Raw genomic sequence first — 15470 nt, forward strand, 5'->3', positions numbered from 1 at the left:
GCACAGCACTCCCGCACATGCGCCCGGAGGTGACGACAACGGCGACACACCTCACCAACCAACCCCATGACGACACCACGCTATCGATGCTGGCCTCACCACCCGGTCTAAACTCCGCAGCTTCTGCTCTTTTCTTCTTCCAGGAACATCCGGCCATGCGTCCTTCAGCTCAACCACCCAGGTACCACCAACGAACCACGCCTTCTGATCGCCGCCATGAGTGAGGCTGCCATGCTCAACCATGCTTGCACAGCAGCGCTGTCATGGCGCTGCCATTGTACTGCTTCGCGTGCACTGCTACCCAAGGGCACCCCTCCTCGCCCAGCGCCTCATCAGCCTTTTCGTCAAAACTTCAGCTCAGCCGCAGTCAATCGCCTTCTCTCCGCAACGGCACTCTGCAGCCTCAATCCTGCAAATGAACATCTGCAGAGTGGTTTGCTTCTTTGCTGGCCTGATTTCCAAGCCCCGGTCCATTGGCTACAACCCGCAATCGGATGTGGCTTTGAGCAACGGCCGCAGAAAGTCTGAACTTAATCTCTGTCCCGACAATGAGGTTCGGTGGCAGCGTGACCAGCTTCACATGCCCCCTGCTCGCTATCTTGGCTGCCACGGGCGGCAGCCGATGCACCACCCCTCTTTTCCTGTCCACTCAGCGCCTTGCCCATGCAACCAGCTGCCCGCCCGTCGTAGTGCTTGCTACGTGAGCCTTTGTCGGATTCGACGACTCCAGCAGCGCCATCGAAAATCTCCCCCATCACCGCGTCCCGACAGTTTGGTCATTTGGAAGCCACACAGTGGTTAGTGAGGCGCGAGCCTTGTTGCTCAAGCTGCCCCCGACGGTCCAACCTTGCAACAAGCCCAACACTGCGCTTGGATGACCAACACGAAGCGGCAAAGCCCAAAATCGAATGACATTCAAAAGGGTCCATTTACGTCGTCGTCCTCCTGTCAGCTCGTTGCCCCTCTGGCGCTCCCTGCTCCCTCGTCTGCCGTGCACTGTGAGCCCAAAGTGGACCCAGAGGTACGCCCCCCTTTGCCCGTCATCACCACTACACCCTCTTTCAAGTCGCTCTTGCGCCACCGGCGCAGCCAACACCATCCGACGATTGAAATCGGGCCCGGATCCATTGCCCCCAAACCTGGCTGGCGGATTCGTCTCCTGGTCCGACAGGAAGGGGCCGTGTAGCGCCGTCGCCAGCTGTTGTGCCACCACAATCTACCAGCGCTCATGTACTCTTCTGACACTGGATGCTGTGTGAATCATGCACGTGGCCGAATCCGTGACCGCTGGAATCATTCCACCTCTTGTCCCGTCGCATCGACCCGGTGAGCTGGGAAATGAAAACAAAGGACGCAGGAGCAAGACAGTGGAAGCCGGGAGGCCTGTCCGGACTTGCGTCGTAGGTCGGTCGTTTTTCCTGTCTCTGCAGCGCGTGCTTGTAGTTTGACCAATAGGCTCTGGGAAGGTTGCGCATGCACCTCGGCGGACACAACAACAGCAACCGCCGACTCGATCGTAGTCGAGAGCAGACAACCACGACGCTTGAGCCCCAACTGCCATCCCATCTCCATGCTGTAGCGCTTGGACAGCAACAGCGGTAATATCGCGTCGCATCCATTCCCAGCCTCCAAAAGAAGGCGTCATTTCCGGCAAACACACTTCCAGTACCATGGTTCTTGGACGATAATGGCCGCACCGCTGGCCTGCCTATTCTTGTTTCAAATTGGATCAACGGCGCTCAGATTACGCAGATAGACGAGTGACGAGGAAAGCTGCAGCCACCGTTCCAAACTCCACAGACTGTGCCAGTCATCACGGTCTGATCCAGGGCTCTTATTCGCAGTCCGTGGGCCCTGCATGCTTCCAGATGTCGCCAGAATCGTCGCGAAGTACCAGTGTCGGCAACACACCTCGCGGTTCCAGGATGAGCCATCGATACTCACCGACATTTGACCACGGTTGCAGACGGCCGTCTTGCTTGCCCCTGTCCCGCTTGAAAAGGATAGCGCTGGAGGATAGCTTGCCATGCACGTGCGCGGCACGCGCCGTCGACTTGAACGAGAGCAGAAACGGTCCCGCCGCTCACACAGGCATCATGTTTGCTGTCAAAGACTGAGGATGGTCACGCAGACATGGCTCAACTGGGAGTCAAACTTGTGCCCAAGAGGAGTACGTACACTCGCATCCTGTCGCGCCTCACATATGTGCGCTATACGACCTTGTGTGTGGCATGGTGCCCAGAGTGGATACCTTGAAAGCGGAGACCGTGAAAGCTGTTCAAGGATTAGGCACTGAGCGAAGAGAAATTGGGGCATCAAAGGTTTGCGTCCATCACGCTATCCTAATGCCTCGTTCGCGTAGGGCATTTCGCTAGGATGGGCAGTCCATGAGCAAACATCCCAGGCATCGTCGCTGCAAGAGTGTCTCACAACAAGTTGAGTGCCCATCCATCTGCCTGACAGCCTCTCTCACTCGCAGCGAATCCTTCCACTGTATCTACCCACAGGCTCGCATCCACCTGAACCACAATGTAAGTGAGCATGCGCCTATCCACACTCTCCACTCCACCACTGGATCGTACCGGCACGCCGGCTCCATCGCATCACACACCTCGGTACCCCTCTCGCTCTCCATCCATCCGGCCTCAGACGATTCGGCGGGGTGGCGCGAATGAGATCGACTGCGGCGGCGCGACGCGACGCGACGCATGCTGCTCTGTCCGGGGAACCACCACACCCGGATGGCTGCTTGTCCTGTCGCCCGCCGTCAAAGTCACCGAATGTGTATCCGAGTCCCGAGACGGGCTGAGAAATATCTCATTGATTCAGCTGGGGTGGATGATGCGAAGGTAGCAGGCTGAGAAAGTGGGCGAGATGATGATAGCACCAAGGCATCCAGGCATCCCATCGGTGCTTACCGAATGCTGCTGCTGCTGCTGCCTCCCTTACCCACTCACATACATCAATGATCCGCAGGATCGGCACGGCACGGTGTCCGGCTCGCATCTACCCGGATCACATCACCAAAGCACAGCCGTGGGCTTTCAAACAAAGGCCCCGAGTGGAATGGGATGCAATGGACATGTGGACCAGAATCTCGTCTGCACTTTTGTACGAGGATGCCGCCGCCGCCGCCGCCGCCGCCGCTGCGCGACTTGCTGCTGGAGGCGACTTCACAAGCCGAGCTGCCTTTCTGCCTACCTCTTTCACCGTCTCCCGTCTCTCTAAGCCAGACAGCCTTGCCTTGCAACTCTGCAGACTCATTACAGCGCCGATCTTGCGTATCATCAAGACACGAATACGCGCAGAGCTCTCCACGAAGATGAAGCAGAGCACAATCCACGTGGCTGAACAATGTCATGGTCCGCGGCTCCTCGGCATCACACCAGGCTTGCACGTGGATCACGAGTGACAGCGATGGCCCCCGTTGTCACCATGTTCACTTTTTTGACTTTTTTTTTTATGGGGCCTGCCTGTCATGCCCTCGTGGTTTTCGTGGTTTTGTGGTGATTGTGGTGGTGTTGGTGGATGACAATGGCGGCCGCGCGGGTTATCTGCGCGCGCAGCATCTTTTGAAGTGTGGTTGACGGCTGCTGCTGTTGGTAGTAGTGGTGCGGTCATGCTGATGTACAAACAGACAGGCAGGCAGACAGACAGACAGGTACCTACGGACGTACCCACCTACGCATCCAAGGTAGGATCGATCGGGTAAGGCGTTTGGTAGTGATGCACCTAGGTACCTAAGTATCTAGGCTTGCTCGCAACCCACGTTGTTGCTGATGCCCGTCATCTGTCTGTCTGTCTGTCTGTCTGTCTGCCTGTTTCGTCTTGCTTGCTTGCCTGCTTGCTGTGTAATGCGACCCACGCGACGCTGACAGATAGACAACAAGGAGGATATAAGGCAGGCGGGAGGGTCAGAGAGTAGGTAGGTAGTGCGGTGTGCTCACGCACGTGGCGCGGGGTTTTTTTTTTTTTTTTTTTTTTTTTTGGCAGGAGATGGTGCGATAAGGAGGTGTGGTGGTGGTGTATGACATAGTCTGACCCAGTATCTCGACTGAGATGGTTACTGGCTGGCGAGACGATGGTGGGTTTGCTGCGTAGGTAGGTCGACTCGCTGTCCCGGCTTGCTTCGTCTGCAGATGCGCAGGTTCCTGATGAGGTGAGTGTCGTCGTCTTCTGTTGGACGTGACGTGTAGTAGACGCACGCTGCCTGTTTTCCCGCGCCGAAGAAAGAAGCCGTAGGTAGGTAGGTAGGTAGGAGCGTTGGTTGTACATGCTCTTACCGTTGTAGCATGGAAGAGAAGAGATTTATGAAGACGACGACGACGACGACGACGAACCGGTATGAAAAGTCCCTTGTAGTACTAGAGACCTCGATGCCTTGTATTCAACAAAGACAAGAATTCCCCCCCCCCACCCCCTCCCCCCCGGTGTTCGTCGTGTCTGACCATGGATGTCTTCCTTCTCCCCAAACCCCCCTCCCTGTACCTACCTTGTGTAATACCGTTGCCATGCCGCGACAGCAGTCCTTCTTGCCTGCCTCTATCGCTCCTCTTTATTGGAGAAGGTACATACACACAAACAAGCGCAAGGTAAGCCTCCAGTCGGCGACTTTACATCTTCTCCCTTTCCGTCATTTCGCCCGTTGTCTCGTCGATTCTTTTTCCAAGCCGTTGCGCTGAGCGAAAGGATTTCATTTTCATCTTTCATTGTTCATTTTGCGGGGGTCAGAGTGAGACTGAGACCACGTCTGAGACTCAAGTCTGAGTCTCGATCCGAGTCTGGCTGCGATGACGGGCGTCGAGGCGCAAACAGATGCAGGGAGGGAGAAGGGAAAGGAAGAGGAAAAGGGGGAGAGGGCATCTCCTGTAACAACGACAAGAACCTGCTTTCTCCATCCTCCATGCACACGAGACACTCAGGTAGTTTAGCTCTCGCCGTGGACGACGTCGCCGTGGGGGATGTTCAGCTGCTGATGACGCTGCCGGCGGCGGCGGCGGCGGCGGTGGTGGTGGTCGCGACGAAAGAGGCAGTGAATGAGAGCGATTGAGTCAGTTTTGCGCTGGGGAGGAAAGGAGGGGGGATTCAGCTTTTGTGCGGTTTGTTGGGAAGAGATGTCGTAACTGTGGGATGAATGGATGGATTGATAGATGAGATGGAGGAGAGGGGGGTGAAAAGGGATGGACGACGTGAGATGAGACGAGATGAGACGGGCGATGCATCCAATGTCGCATGCTGGTGGGAAAGGAGATGGATGGAAGGGCTGGACTGTACGATGCGGTAGGTGAGCGAGTGGGAGAGAGGGGGAGAGAATGAGAAGAAACGGGATAGCACACTCATCATCGCGCTTTGGTAGGCAGGCAGGCTCTCGTCCGGACTAACTGCTTAGCAATCCACGCGTACTCTCTCTATCTCCCCTACCGCGCAGACACATGAGGCTTCTCCTTCAGGGGGACTGTCTCCGCCCATCAAAGACCAGCGCATAACCCACGTGTGTGAATGACTGGCCAACCCACGGCCAATCAAGCAAGGCTTTCATTCCAGCAGCATCTGAGACTGATTGGATGTGTGGGAGGAAAAGAGAAGAAAGACTGTTTCTCCGGAGCGGAATGGATCGAACCATTGGACGATGAAGGGGGGGGGGGGGGGGGGGGAGGGGCGCGCAGCGGGACGGAGAAGAAGAAAGTTTTGGAGGGAGGGAGGGAGGCAAGCAGGCAGGCAGGCATGGTTGAGGAAGGGGTTCAAGGGTTGAAGCTGAAGCCCCTGTCTGTCTATCTTTCGGCTGGGAATGGGGATGTCGATTCGAGTACGAGTGGATGGGGCGAATGGGTGAATGGAAGTGGTTCTGGTGTGTTGCCTGCCTGCCAGCTAGGTTAGGTAGGTAGCTTGCTTCCTATCCATTCATCCATCCCTCCTTCCAATCGCTCGAGTAAGATGACTACCAGGTAGAGACTGAGCAGCAAAAGTCAAAGAGCAAGCCTCCTTCACCTGCAAACGTCTAGCCCCCATCCAACCCCATCATCCGGCGCAAAAGTGAGGCGAGAGTCCGGCGAAGTCGGCGAAAAACTTCACTGCAATTCAGTTCAGTTCAAGCCTTGCCGCGCTAGTCAGTCGGTCAGTCGTCCATTGTTGTTGCTGCGCACCACCACGCCTTACGCGTCTGGCTCTAACGTTGTCCCTCCCTCTCTCCCCACTCGGTATTGCTGCTGTTGCTGTCGTGCTCCACGGGGCGGCTTATAGGTGGCGTGCTTTTCTTGGGCAGCAATCCATCATCCAGTATTGATCAGCAATTGACCGGCTACTAGCGCTGTTCTTTTCTTGGTCTCGCATCGACTGAATTGTGTCGTTGAGCTCGTGGAGGTCTCTACTCGTTTGGCGGCATCGTGGGGAGATGATGAATAAACCCCGAAAAGACTTTGTCCGTTGGGGGCACAATGATTCGCACAGCGACCGTTGGGCTCGTAGCGCGCTTCGTAGTCACTCCAGCGTTGCCGTGTCAATGCTGTGAATGAGCCAGCCGGCCAGCCTTCTCAGACATCTCTGGCCCGAGGACCTGTCGCTGCGATGCGAAAGACGCGGTGCGATGCGTCGCTGACAGTGACAGACAGTTTCTTGTCCGCCATTGCACGCGTGCGCCGTGTCCGCTCTTCAGAATTATCTCGTGATTAGGAGTCGTTTGCATGCCGAAAATCTGAGCCGGAGGTTGAGTGGCGTGAGAGTGCGGTGTGTGCTTGCTTGCACCGATCGTGGATGCTGATGCTGGGCGCTAAAAGCGGGCGGAGAAGATGGGGGAAAATTGGCTCAAGGCCTAGAGAGAATGATGATGAGATGCTAATTGTGGTCTGAGTGGCATAGTGTCGCTGATTTCAGGAAAGTGGTAGGCAGCTCAAGTTCATGTGGGACCACGCGCAACGCTTGGTGTAGATGACCATCGCGAATTCAGGGGATAATGGGTCGTCACGAAAGCAGATGGAATACGCGGTGTACCCACACAGACCAGCCAAAAGAAAGTCATGAACGGACGGGCCAAAGTCCCCTTAGTCAATAACACCGCTCACTGTAGAGATACTGCCAGGCGGAGTCCTCCACGCCAAAGAACGGCACTAGAACCGAGGAGATTAGCTCAACGCCTAGGTTTAACGGCAATCCGACAGGCCAGAAAGCAAACAAGCAAGCAAGCAGGATCCCGTCCGTGCCAGCAACGGGCCCTGAGAGAGGAGAAGACCCGGCGGGGAGAGCAAAAGCAACGACAGCAACGCAGGACGGGTTTCGGTATCGTGCCGCGCCGATGATGACCCCTTAGCTAGCAACCCCCGGACTGTGAGTAGAGGCGACAAGACAGCACGATGCCTGTTTGCCCCACGGTCGCAACACTTCATCCGATCCATTCGATCCAGTGTTGCTGTGACAGTCTCTCCATCCCCTGGTCGTCGCGTATGCGGGGTGTTCGATGCCGATGCAACGGACGGCTACCTGCGAGGGCAATGCTGTGAGAAGAGTGGGGAAATCACATCAGGTTTTCTCGTCGTCTTCACCCTCGACCTCGATGGCAAGGATGGAGGGAGCGAGCCAGCGAGCAAACGCATCCAACTCCAATCCCAACGTCAAACTCAAGCAAGCAAGCAAGCAAGCAAGCTCAGTAGCCAAGCTCAACGCTGCTCTGCGCTTCTCTGCTGCTTGCTGGGTAGCCCCATGCCCGGCTCAGCCCAGCCCAGCCCAGCGCCAGCACCAGCACCAGCGTAAGTAGTGCAGTGCAGCGCAGCGCAGCGCAGCGCAGCGCAGCGCAACGCAACGCAACGCAACGCAGGCCGGCCGGGAAGGCCCCAGCCCAGCCCTCTTCACCGGCGACCATCCACAATGTCGGCTGTCCAGCTCATCACTCATCCATCCCGCCATCCGCGCCCCGTCTGCCTACGTACAAGTCCATCATCTCGTCGGCCTGTCCATGTATCTATCCATCATACCTAGGTAGGCCACCCACTACTGCGTCTGCAGGCAGACGTGCATCTACCGACCGGCAGACCGACCAAGCGACCTTGTGCTCGCGTAGGCTGGCTGGCTGTCCACTCGTCACATTCCCGCAACAAGCCATCTGGACTCGTTTGGATGGATGGACTACGCAGCAGCGCTATACATGGCGCGAAAAGCTGCGTATGTACCTGCTCCCCCCCCTGTCGCCGGCCAATGGGGCTCCTCTCCTGATGGCGCATGCCTGGGGTCCAGTCTGGTGGACGGGCAGAAGACATGCAGAGGGCGAGAGAGCATGAGGGATTGCGGATGTGTTTCAGGTCATACAGCCTACATGCGTGCATGAATGCATGTGTGTGGGTATGCAGGTAGGCAGACGGGCAGCAAGCTGATGGACAAGCAGGCAACCGTGAGTGAGTGAGGTGTGCGTGCAGCACAAAGCAGCATATCCATGCAGATAGCCAAGAGGCCGACGAGTCCAGGGGAATGGAACAGAGTAGGTAAGAGAAAGATGGGGGGTTGTGCGCGTAAGGACAAGACGGAGGGAGAGGAAAAGCTGCGCCGAGTTGTCGTCGTGGTCATGGTTCAATGTTTCATCATCCACTCTCTGACCCGCCGGGCTGGATAGCCTATGCAAGCAGTAAAATAAAACCACCACGCCAAAAAGCCACAACAATGACAACAACAACCGCACTGCCGCATCTGGACAGGTGAATAGGCAAAGCTTCAGCCGTCTCTGCCGTTGCCATCATTTCCTCGGACGCTCCCGGAGCTGGCCAGAACCAATGGTCCAAGATGGGCTGCGCCCAAGAGAGGAAAATTCCCCATGTCAATGAGCCAACCGACTGTCTCGACGCTGTAGGGCAAGGTCGGTCAGGCGGGAAACACCCGCGTGCCATTCATAGCCTATCAGGCCTGGCTGGCCTGCTCCAGCCTGGCCGAGTCGATAGGGCTTAATTCATCCGCCGTCGGCGCGGCGCGGGCGGAGGGGGAGGATGACGATGCGTGTCGCAAGTGGACAGTCGACGAGCCAGTAGCAGCGGCAACTGGCGACGAGCCAGCAGAATTTTTTCCGGATGGCTCTCATTAGAATTAAAAAGGGTCTCCGGGACAGGCGGGTTTGGCCGTTGTCATTGGCCGGTCGCGACGGGGCGGATTGGCGGCGTGGAGAGGAGTGATGAGGTGGTTGTGTGGGGGAACGGGGGTGACTGTGGCAGCGTGACGATGGGGGCAAGGGGGTGTTTGGCAGGGGATCCTAGAGTTTCTCGGCGCTGGAGTGGCTGGTGACATGGTATGAGTAATGGGGGTCCTGCGGTTTGTTATCTATTTTTTCTGCGCCTGCTTGTGTTGCTGGTCAAGCGGCGGTTAGTGAGTTGCCGTCGAGGTGGAGCAGTGAGATGATGGCATGATGATGATGATGATGATGATGATGGTGGTGGTAGTGGTGGTGGTGGTGAGAAAATGGACATGGAAACAAAAGGCAGGGTGGCGGGCGGGAACGCGGGCGGGCGGGGCGGCAGACACCGACAGGCTAGACGGGATGGCCGTCGAGTCGACGACGCCAGCGTGCCGTGCGCAAAGAGTCAGTCCATCAGTCGTATACGATGGGCTGGATGGTCCCGCAGCTGGGCGCCGATCGGACAAGAGGCGTCTTGATTCAGAGACGACCTGACGCTCGTTGGCCGGCGCGTATCCATCTCGTCGGTACCGCGCCGTACGTACGTTGGACTGGGCGACTGGGGCGACTGGGGCGACTGGGCTGTGCTGGGCCGCGCAGTGGTGGACAGAGGATGATGCTAAGATTAAGGCCGACTTCGTTTTTCGACTCGGGTGGTTGTTGCGACGGTGGTGATGATGATGATGCTGCGCTGGACTGGATGGAGCAAGAGAAAAAAGAGACTGCACGTGGACGCTTACAGTGAGATCCGGGGATGGCTTAAAGGCTCCGATGCGATGCGAGATTGTCCAGATCGCATCTGCTTGACTTGGTTGGGTTTTCTTGAAGCAAAAAGTGACCGACAGACCAGCCATGATGCCATTGGTGCCCCAAGCGAGCCACATCTGGCCAATCAGAGGCCCGCCTTTTTTGGAGCTCGACTCGACTCCTCCATGCGACCAGTCTCATTGTTGCCAACGTCGTGCAAACGAAAACTCTGCCTCGAATTGCTGCCATCGGTACCTGCTCCTCCGGCCATCTCGTCGTTGTCCATTGACCGTCCGCCCCCTCGGACTTCTGTCGGTGCTTCTTGCAAGATAGCTTCTCAACCACAGTCACCAGTCAACAGGATGAAACAGGGCCAGCGTACGCGAGCAGAAGGAACAATTAACAACAGACGTAGGCATGGGGCTCCCGGTCGCCAAGTGATACAATGTCTGTGTGCATCTCGTAAGGGGGATGCTTGACTGCAGCCGAAAAGGAGCAGAAAGGGCGCAGAATCCACCTGGCTTCTAGACGCGAGCGTTTGAACGACATGCACTGTCCAGGGTTGTCTCGATCTCCAATTTCCGTAGCGCTCCACTTCCTTGTGCCCTTTCTGCCAGATCGATGAAGGAACCAGGCCGAAAAAGAAACGAGACCAGAAACAAGGCATGGTGACAATGTACAACAGTAGAAGCCTTTGGAGATCCGCATAGTATAAACGGTGGCAACGCCACACCCGAAAATAACAAATGAAGGGACAAGGAAATGAAAATGGACAAAAGAAAATTATCAACAAGGACACCAGTTCGCCCCTCTACCCATTAGCCCAGCCAGGGGTCTGTTTGACCCACCGGAAACATCGGTATATCGCCCGTCTCGATAAAGAATGCAAAGAAGACCCGGCGAAGATCACAGATCCCAGCTCGAGTCCGCTGCCGCGCTGCCGCGTACACGCTTCAAACCTCGACATTACCATGTATTCGTGCTTTTCAGTGGACTCATCTTATCAGAGGGGCCATGCGTCATGAATCAAAACATCCTCAGTACATTGCGCTGCCGTATCCCGGATACGACGTGGCTTGCGGTTGATGGTACTGCGCCGGTGGTGGGTGGATCGGCTGCCGCAGTTGTTGAGGTTGCGGCTGGGGCAGGCTGAAAGACGTTGGGCCGCCTCCATATCCGTAGTGTTGTTGGTTGTGGTGGTGGTGATGATGATGATGGGGGTGGTGCATTTCCGAGTCGACGCTGGACAGAGATGGACTGCGGCTTCCCACGCTGCGACTGTAGTGCGCGGCACTCATGGCGTGACTGGCTGCTGTTCCGCTACTGGCGTACGAGCCGTGCGAACTGGTCGTTGACACCGAGCTATAAGGGCTGTGCATGCCGACGCTTGTCGGAATGTACGGACCAGGTGTCATGGCCGAAGTCACTGGAGGGCCAGAAGAAGAAGAAGACGATGATGGCGCATGCGCCGGGACTGCGCCATGCGCTGCAGGCTCGACGCGAGCTTCTTTGCCCCGGCCCTTGATGCCCTTGTTGGAGTTCTTGTAAGCCCCGGCAAAGTATTCCCACAACTCCTTGTCTTCGACAGAAGCGAAGTCGTTTTCTCCAAAGGAGCTGAATTTGGCCGTCAGGATCTTGATCTCATCTGCGTGGAACTTGTTCTGGTGAGACTGTCGATTCATTAGCTTCGCAATTTGCTTCCGGGAAATTCTGACGGCATACCTTGAGGTTTCCAAGTTGCGAAAACAGCTTTCCGCAGCGTTCAAGTTTGCAGACAAAGTGCTTGGTGGGATCGTGTGTGTTCATGTGTTGGCGGACATTGCCCTTTTGGGCAAACATCTTGCCGCACAGGTCGCACTTGAAGGGCTTTTCGCCCGTGTGGCGGCGCTCATGAGTCTGTGGACAGTTAGCCTTGCGACTCATGATTGATGCCGAGGTAAATTTACCTTGAGGTTTCCCATTTGAGAAAATCTTTTCCCACAGCGTGGCTGGGGGCATACCTGTAGCACTCAGTCAGCAGTGGTCAAAGGCAAGGCTTGCGCAACGAGCTTACATATGGCTTCTCTCCAGAGTGTTTTCTTGCATGAATATCGAGATGGGTCTTTTGCCCAAAGCTCATGTTGCAGTCGGGCCTGTCGCAGCGGTACTTTTTGGGCTTCGTGGACGCCTTTGACTGCACCTTGAAACAAATCAGACAAGGTGACGAATTACTCGGGGTGTCTCAACTCACTTCTACGGGCGCCTTTTGCGGCCTTGCGGGCTTCTGCTTGGCCTGAATGGCCCTCATAAGGTTGTCGACATCGGTGTGAAAGGCGACACCAGTGCCGTTCTCCGAGTCCCCAGAGCGAGGGATCTTCCTGTCTTCTGACAAGCTGAGCTCTGCCAGTTGATGATGGGGGTCGACTGGAGAGGGAAGCTCAGTCTTGCAGAAGGGCCTGCCCGAGTAGCTGGGTTGCGGGGTTGCTGAGGGCAGCATGTAGGATGACGATGAGGCAGTGACTGCAGGGTAGTTGGAGCCAAAGCTACTCTGGAAGCCGAAGGACGTGGTCTCGAGCGGCTCGTAGGCGTACGAGGTCGAGTAGGAAGACATGGTGGTGGTGGGCGCAGAGGTGTTGTTGAGATAGGGCATGGAGTGGTCGTAGTTGGTGGACTGGTACGGCTGAGAGGTGGGCATGACAGCCATGCGCGTAGACGAGTTGTCGTAGGGAGCAGGCAAACCGGGGACGTTGATGGGAGCCATGTGCATGTTGTGATCGGGCCGTCGTGGCCATGATCCTGTGTGCTGGGGAGCCATGACTTCTGTCATTCTGAGAGGTGGTGAAAGACAAGATGATACCAGAGGCGTGTGTAGAGAGGAGATGCTGTGTGACTGATGGGGACGGTTGAAACAAGAAAGCGAGACGAGCAGAGGCGGGTGTATGCGAGTACAAGTACAAGACGGTTGGACAGGTGTCTTTGGGTTGTACGGAGGAGGGAGAGGCTGTGGCGGAGCTTAATCGAAGAGTTGATGGCGGTTGATGCGTGAGGACAGTTTATACACAAGATGGGCTCTGGACTGGCGGCAGGGATGGTCGAGGATGACGGAGCAAGAGGCCCGGGGGGGGGGGGGGGGACCAGAGGGAGGTGGTGGATGACCGGGGGGACGGGCACGGCCCTGGATCGGGGCGCATCTCACTGATGAAAGTGGGCATAGGGTTTGGCGACAGGGTCAAGGGGCGCGGAGCTGGTCAATCGGACGGAGTGGGTGGGTGGTCAGTCAGGGTCCGGGCAACGAGTGTGGTAGTTGCGAGGCGTGCTTATTGCAGTGCGCACAGAGGCTCGAGGGGCCGATGGCTATGGCATTACGAGGGCGACGTCTCAGCGTGCGTGGGTTGGATCTTGGAGATGAGAGATCTGCCTGGCCGCTTTGGGGGGGGGGGGGGGGGGGGGGGGGGGTCGGGGGTGGTTTTTTAATTTTTTTTTTTTCCCTCCTCCTTTCCCCTCTCGTCGTCGTGGTGGTCCCGGTCGTTGCTTGCCCACGCCCGACTGACACAGCCCTGTACGTGCGAGCCGTCCGGCGGCGGCCGGTTGTGGCATGGCAGTCAGTCAGGCTTTGGCGGCTCGCGCGTGGGGTTGGTTTGGGAGATGGAGGACGAGGAGGACGAGGACGAGGACGAGGACGAGGACGAGGAGAAGCTGAGGCCGGGAGCAGGCATCGGCGACCCACTGACATGGGCGAGCCAAGGTGGTGGAAAATGTAGTGGTTTCTTTTGGCATGGTGTTCTGGGACGGGTGCATTGCGAGTGGTGTGTAAAGGTGGAAGAGGGCGGGCCGTGTGGGAGGCGCCACGGGGCACTGGCCACATCAGCTGCATCACCAAAGCGACTTGAAATGCAAAGAGGGAGCAATACCGTGGGCGCGGGCGTCGCCACAGCGTACGGCAGACGCCCGTCGTCCAGGCACCGGGGCCTCATCATACCACTTCCGCTTGCTTCGTAGGTAGGTACCGCAGGTCCTTTTCCTTCCCACGCCCCACGGCAGCCACATCCAGTCCCGACAGCTCGGGTCGATGGGATTGACCTGCAGCCACGCGACAGGCCACCCTTGCCCAATGCCAGTCCGCCCCCTGTCGTCCGCAAACCGCCCCCTGCTGAGCTGTCGTCCTTGTGCTGTGCTGTGCGCGCACGCCCCCGCCCTCCCGCTGCAAACCTCGACCCTTCCACTTCGTCGTCGTCGTCGTCGTCCTCCTCCTCCTCCTCCTCCTCCTCCACCACAGCTTCATCTCGTCCTTCCGCTTCCGGCCATGCCCCCATCATCTCATCTCCCCCCTACCTGCACCTACACCTACACCTGCACCTGCATCCCCCTCCCCCGATCTATGCACAATCCTTTCAAAACGTCGTCCCACAGTCCCGGGCCGCTTTCGAGCCACGCTGTGAACAAAACCACCGCCTCCGTCTCTGCTTCGGGAATGCTCTCCGCTCTCGCCCACGCCATCGCTCATGCGCTCCCCGCCTGCTCTGGCTCTCTTCCGCCTCGAATCTTCCTGCTTGAAACACCAACGCGCCTTGCATCGCACACAACCCGCCCGCTGGGCCTTCGTTGCGTCTTCGATTTGCCTTGACCGCAATCTGGGGTAGATTTCCCCTTTCACTCGACGTCCTTGCCAGGCGACGGCGCGCCGCTTCCCCGGTCCAACGGCCACCTATCGATCGCCCACGGTGGACCTGCAGTAGCTCCACCCGCAAGACTTCGCCCGCCAGCCCGACGCGCACAGGACACAGACACACACACACACACAGTCCCTGATTACCACCTTACAGCGCGACAAGAAATATGACAGAAATCCCGTACGCGCGCATGCCCTCCAAATCGGTCACTCACGATTCTGCGCCCGCCCTGTGGCCCAGCCCTCGATGCAGCCTTGGGCAACCGTGGCGCCGTCTGCTCTGGGACCCCATCACGCCAGCCCGGCCTGCCGTCATCCTGTCCCGGTTTCACCTCGGCCACGACCTGAAAGACCAGCCTCACCGCAAATGCCCTGCGCTGCGCTGTAACCTGTGTCTCTCCCCATCTAGAAGCTTGGTTTGCCGCTACCCGCCCGGTTCACCATGATACCTCTGAATCTACTGATATTAACCTCGCTCCATTTGGCAAGGCCCTCCGCGGCAGTCTGCATGCCCTCCTGTTCTCGACATGTTGCCTCGAGCAACATCGCCGCCCACCAGATTGATTGCGGTAGTCTAGAATAGCATGCACACCTACCTGCTCGATGGCTCCACGTCCCAAAACGCATCGACCATGTCAAAGCCTTGCTTGGCCCTCAGCTAGCCACAAGTCTTTGCACGTCATACGAAGCGTGACATTTTCTCTGGGTTAGTTGTTTCTGTGGCGGCCCAATGTCCAAATCCAGTGACAGCCGGTCCGTGAGGGCGAATTGCAATGGCACCAAATTCAAGGGCCGTGTTGACAAGCAGACGCCGAATTCCGCAGCATGGGACAGGTGATTGGTGGGTTTGCAGGTGGGTCGACGAGCTTCTCCAGTCCCATGGGCCCCACAAGCATCGTCAGAGATGCAGCACGTGCCATTTCCCTTCTG

At 57.4% G+C, this 15470-nt stretch overlaps 3 protein-coding genes across 3 annotated transcripts; all 3 read right to left on the minus strand.

Moving 5' to 3' along the window:
* Positions 1-9153: 9153 nt before the first annotated feature.
* On the minus strand, positions 9154-10045 carry IWZ02DRAFT_452370 (uncharacterized protein). Its single transcript, XM_066767586.1, has one exon. It carries the CDS (start codon positions 10027-10029, stop codon positions 9334-9336), a length of 696 nt encoding a protein of 231 aa, XP_066622287.1. The 5' UTR covers positions 10030-10045; the 3' UTR covers positions 9154-9333.
* Positions 10046-10744: 699 nt separating this feature from the next.
* Positions 10745-12953, minus strand: IWZ02DRAFT_274037 (uncharacterized protein). Its single transcript, XM_066763540.1, has 5 exons — positions 12123-12953; positions 11946-12071; positions 11839-11892; positions 11615-11788; positions 10745-11562 (listed from the first exon to the last, which is right to left on the minus strand). Exons 1-5 carry the CDS (start codon positions 12696-12698, stop codon positions 10930-10932), a joined length of 1563 nt encoding a protein of 520 aa, XP_066622288.1. The 5' UTR covers positions 12699-12953; the 3' UTR covers positions 10745-10929.
* A 520-nt stretch (positions 12954-13473) lies between these two features.
* On the minus strand, positions 13474-14187 carry IWZ02DRAFT_433368 (uncharacterized protein; the record flags this gene model as incomplete). Its single annotated transcript, XM_066766288.1, has 1 exon — positions 13474-14187. One exon carries the CDS (start codon positions 14185-14187, stop codon positions 13474-13476), a length of 714 nt encoding a protein of 237 aa, XP_066622289.1.
* Positions 14188-15470: the final 1283 nt, after the last annotated feature.

Source organism: Phyllosticta citriasiana (genome assembly GCF_038021145.1).
Source record: "Phyllosticta citriasiana strain CBS 120426 chromosome Unknown IWZ02scaffold_7, whole genome shotgun sequence".
NCBI classification, from domain to species: domain Eukaryota; kingdom Fungi; phylum Ascomycota; class Dothideomycetes; order Botryosphaeriales; family Phyllostictaceae; genus Phyllosticta; species Phyllosticta citriasiana.